The sequence below is a fragment of the Rana temporaria genome, chromosome 1, assembly GCF_905171775.1.
Source record: "Rana temporaria chromosome 1, aRanTem1.1, whole genome shotgun sequence".
In the NCBI taxonomy this organism is placed as follows: Eukaryota; Metazoa; Chordata; class Amphibia; order Anura; family Ranidae; genus Rana; species Rana temporaria.
Window position 1 is genome coordinate 660,152,269 of NC_053489.1, and position 5,156 is coordinate 660,157,424.

Consider the following 5,156-nt stretch of genomic DNA (forward strand, 5'->3'; position numbering starts at 1 on the left):
ACAGAGAAAACAAAGAATTCTTAAAAGAATGCATTAAATAATTAAATGAATTAAGGCTTCTTAAATCAAATGTGTACTGTTACTATTGTGTTTTTTTATTCTAATAAAAAAAAATATATATATTTTACTCATTTATAAATTCCCTGCCCTTTTTGGTTCTCCAATGGCGCAAAATGATGGATAGCTGTTTTATTTCTTAGTGGGAATGCCTCTACCCATCGAGTGTAGTAATCAACTATCACACATATGTAACGATGACCGTACCTTTAGTGTGGGGACAAGTGCACCTAATAAATCCATCCCAAGCAAGAACCATGGTTTTTGAGATCTAAAGAAAACTATTATACAATAAAAAAAAAAATAGTATGTGAAAGGCCAATAATGTTTAACATCAATTAAAACACCAACTTAAAATAGAAATATGGTCACATCTATTTTACCGATACATCTGTGGGTCATAGGAGTGCACTTGTATTTGTGCCCGCTGTCGGCTGACATCACATATCCGCTCCAAGCTCTGGAAGCATCCTGACAATAATATTGGGATCACCTAGATTAATGACTGGCAGCTGGCTGAGCTCTGCCTCAGTGCACCACAGAGAGCCTCCCTCTCCAAGCCTTGTACACCACTGATAGACTGAGCTAGCCTCTCCCTCTCCAGTCTTGTACTCCACTGAGAGCCTGAGCCAGCCGCTACTGAGTGCCTGAGCCATCCACTCCCTCTCCAGCCTTGTACACCACTGAGACCCTCAGCCAGCCGCTTCTTCCCCTCCCCAGCCTTGTACACCACTGAGAGCCTGAGCCAGCCGCTCCTTCCCCACCCCAGCCTTGTACACCACTGAGAGCCTGAGCCAGCCGCTCCTTCCCCACCCCAGCCTTGTACACCACTGAGAGCCTGAGCCAGCCGCTCCTTCCCCACCCTTGTACACCACTGAGAGCCTGAGCCAGCCGCTCCTTCCCCACCCCAGCCTTGTACACCACTGAGAGCCTGAGCCAGCCGCTCCTTCCCCACCCTTGTACACCACTGAGAGCCTGAGCCAGCCGCTCCTTCCCCACCCCAGCCTTGGACACCACTGAGAGCCTGAGCCAGCCGCTCTTTCTCAGATTTGTACACCACTGAGAGCATGACCGCGCCGCTCCCTCCCATCATGCCTGCCGGCTTACTGCATTTGGATTAAGCTGGTGAGGTGAAGCATTTTCTGGATACAGAAGGGCTTTGATGATTTCTTCTTGGAATTTAAGAAAGAATCCAGTTCATCCTGAAGCTCTGTATAGCACATGAGCGTTCAGCAAAGCCAATTGAAATAAGTGTACAGACACTTTTTTGTACCATTGTATGGACTAGCGGGCAACTAGGTACGGCGCCAACAACTGGTTGTTTAGGTCCACCCCTCCCATAGTTTGGTTATATTGGTGGACACAGAGTGGTTTCTCCACAACACCAGCCGCCGTACGAATTTGGACCGTCGTGTCTGCGTGAAGGGAGGTAAGAATGAAAACATTCCTTTTATCTCTCCACTTCACAGCAAGCAAATTATTACACTTGAAGAAGGCTCTCTCCCCCAGCCTAAGATTGGAATCTACAAGCTGCTGGGGAAAGCCCAGGCGATTAGATCGCACGGTGCAAAATGCGCCAATTTGATGATCAAACAAGTGACTAAAAAGTGGCACACTCGTGTAATAATTGTCCACATACAAGTGGTACCCCTTTCTGAATAAGGGTGACACCAAGTCCCACACGATCTTGCCAGCGCTCCCCATGTATTCTGGGCGGTCCTCCGGCTCTACATAACTATCTTTTCCCTCGTAAACCATAAAGCTCCATACATAGCCTGTGGCCCTGTCACAGAGCTTATACATCTTGACCCGTATCTGGCACGCTTGCTGGGAAGGTACTGTTTGATAGACAAGAAAGTTTAATTAGGGACTCATCAACATAGACAACTTTATGGGGAGTATACAAGGCTGCAAAACATTCGTAAGTGGTTTACGAGGGACCGAATTTTGTAGAGCTGATCGTATCCAGGGTCTCCACGAGGACGACAGAGTTCATTGTTGTTGAAATGCAAGAAACGCAAGATCTGCTCGTATCGTGCCCTGTGCAAAAAACTATTATGCACATCAGATGGGTATTTTATTAAAGAGATGGAGCGATATGGAAATAGTTCCAAGGTCCAGATGTGCCAGTAGGCAAAGTTCATTCACTGCTGAGACCAGACCAGGGTTTAGGTTTTCTGGTCTGTATCAGTGTGGACAGCCAGTTGTTGGGAGCAGAAGGGACTCTGGATATGGGGGGGGGGGGGGGGGAGAGAGAGGAGGGAAGTATGTCTGTTACAATTCAATGTTTAATAAAAGTGAGATCGATTCACATTTTGGTGAGATATGTGCAGGGCATAAGTAGCTTGGGCTTCTGTAGTCCAGCTGGGCAGCGGTGGTGGTCAACAGTCCCCGATGCGGAAGACGGTCACACAAAAAGCACGGTCATAGGTGATGGATGGTGGAGGCGTGGTCAAGCTTGCATGCTCCTTCATCAGACATATCGACTTTTTTTTATTATTTAAAAATGTAATTTATACTTTTTTGCATTAACTTTCACGTAAAATACACACCCACTATCTGTTCCTCTTCCCCTCGTCACTAAACAATTTAATGAACCCTTTCACTGATCCAGCATTCTCTGCTGCAATACAGCTCGCTCTCTTCCTCGCTCGCTCTCGCTCTCTCTCACTCTCTCTCTTTCTCTCTCGCTCTCTCTTTCATAAATAAAAAATGTCTGCTGTCCTGATAAACCGCTGTGTGTGTCTATGGATGCACACAGGTCAGATCAGGAGCATGGGCACCAAATTGGCACATTGCTTGGTGAGGGGGAAGAGGGAACAGACAGGTCCAGTGGGGGATTGCCAAAGATTAGTGATGTGATCTCTATGTGCAAAATTATTGCACAGAACCGGTTAGTATGACATATTTTAAAGTTTAAAGTCCTCAGTATTATTACAGTAATGCACAATATTAAAAGATACATTCTATATAAATCTCACCATTGTAATTCCAAACTCCCCAAACATATAAAGCTTAGAGAATTCTAACATAAATATGCTTTATGCTCAACTAGTAGATACTGTAGATTATGCCGGTGACCTTTTTAAATATTAATATATTTATAATTTTGCTACATTTCAAATAAATATATATATATATATATATATATATATATATATATATATATATATAGATATAGATATAGATATATATATATATATACATATACACACACACACAGTATATATCACTTACTTTAAAATCAGTTGGCACTTCAACTAGAAATCTGGCTTCTCTGACATAATGGAATATTTGGTTGTGAATTGTTTTTTTTTTTTCCCTTGAAGGTCAAACAATACAGCAACAAGATATTTGTCCCAATTATCAGTTTGTTCATTCACCAGTTTGGTTAATGCCCTTGAAAAAAAAAACACACAACTCTTGATATTTTATGACTGAAGAATCAAAATATAAATAGTATTTGCAAAATAATTTTGATTAAAATTATTCCATTACAAATGGCAAGATTTTTTTTTTTAAATCTGCTTAATAAATGTATTGGTTGGAAATGTAAATTAAATATGTTAATTTCATTATAACATTGATTATTAACACATTATGAATATTGATGATGCATCCATGCCGTATCTATGTCTCCATAAGAGATTATCGGCTTTACCAAAAAAAATAAAAGAATTCTCTCCTCAGAATGGTGTGATCCATTTTCATCACAAGACCATTTGTTTGCGGATGGTCGGGCGCTGCAAACCTTCTAATTTTAATTTTTAAAAAATGGCTCATAGTTCGCTATTTAGCTATATTAAAAATAAATAATGAAATTAGAAGAGAGATAATTAAAAAGTTAGAAAACATTTTTTTTCCCCAATGTGATTATATGCAATTGTTAAGTAAAAAATAGAAGGAAGGAAAAGTAGAGGGAAAAAGTGAAAGAGACATAGAGAAAACTAAGAATTCATAAAATAATGCATTAAAAAAATAAATTAATAATAAAAAAAAAAATACTTCATAGGACTGCTTATATTTAGGGTGCATTGCAAGTCTTTACATTTTATATGTGTTCTAACTGATTTGAATTACAGATGTGTGACTGTGAATCAGTATTAGTTTATCATTTGTATATCATTTGTTAACATACCTCTATTACAAATTCCCACCCTTGATCAGTTAGCAACACTCTTGTTATTTTATGACTGAAGCAAAATATAAATAATATAAAATACATTTTTATTAAAATTATTACATAGTAATAATAGGTAGGTAGTCTGGGTGATTGAATGCTCCGCCCTGGGTGTCCTTGACAAGAGAGATGGTTTCTGCTACAAAATTCATCCAGAGGCTGCGGAACTGGGCGTCTGGGCATAATCTTCAAGAAAAACTACAGCTGCGGTATACAGAAATTGCTAGCAGGACTCCGCCACCTCCAGCTCTACCCGTGGGTCCAAGTCATAAATTTGCCAACAACTATTATTGTTCACGTGATGGACGCAGAGAAGCTATGCCTCCTTCAATTATTATGTCTTCCCAAAAGGTTCTAGCTGCTGGAGAAACCATAGTCAGCTCAGATTCAGCGGTTTCAAAAGCTACAAAAAAGCCAGCGACGCCTGGAATCTGCCCTCCCAAATGGGAATTGTCAAGTGATCAACCATACCTGTGAACGCTTCATGGAAGATTTTTCATATTAATCCTATTAAACCTAATATTAGCTGTACTGTAAAATAAATAAACTCTGAAAGTAGAAAAAAAAATAAAAAATTATTACATTATAAATTAAAGAAAAAATTTTATTTTTCAAATTTGCTAAATAAATATATTGGTTGGGAATGTAAATTTAAATATATGCTAATTTCAATATAATATTTATTAACACATTAGAAATATTGATAAGGGGGGGGGGCGAAGAGGGAAATGGAGGGAAAATGGGACTTTATGTGATACACAACACTTGGGGAGAATGAATCAAACTAAAATAGTGAATAGAATATTTATTGATAACACAGTTTGGCGTGGTGCAATAGATAACATTGATAGTAGACCAATTATAAATATTGATGATGCATCCATGTCCTATCTATGTCACCATAAGAAATTATCGGCTT

The 5,156-nt window shown here is 39.5% G+C and overlaps 1 protein-coding gene across 1 annotated transcript; it reads left to right on the forward strand.

Moving 5' to 3' along the window:
• Nucleotides 1-4,330: 4,330 nt before the first annotated feature.
• On the forward strand, nucleotides 4,331-4,795 carry LOC120925060 (NADH dehydrogenase [ubiquinone] 1 alpha subcomplex subunit 7-like). Its single transcript, XM_040335947.1, has one exon. The coding sequence runs from the start codon at nucleotides 4,367-4,369 to the stop codon at nucleotides 4,712-4,714; it is 348 nt and encodes a 115-aa protein (XP_040191881.1). The 5' UTR covers nucleotides 4,331-4,366; the 3' UTR covers nucleotides 4,715-4,795.
• The last annotated feature ends 361 nt before the right edge of the window (nucleotides 4,796-5,156 follow it).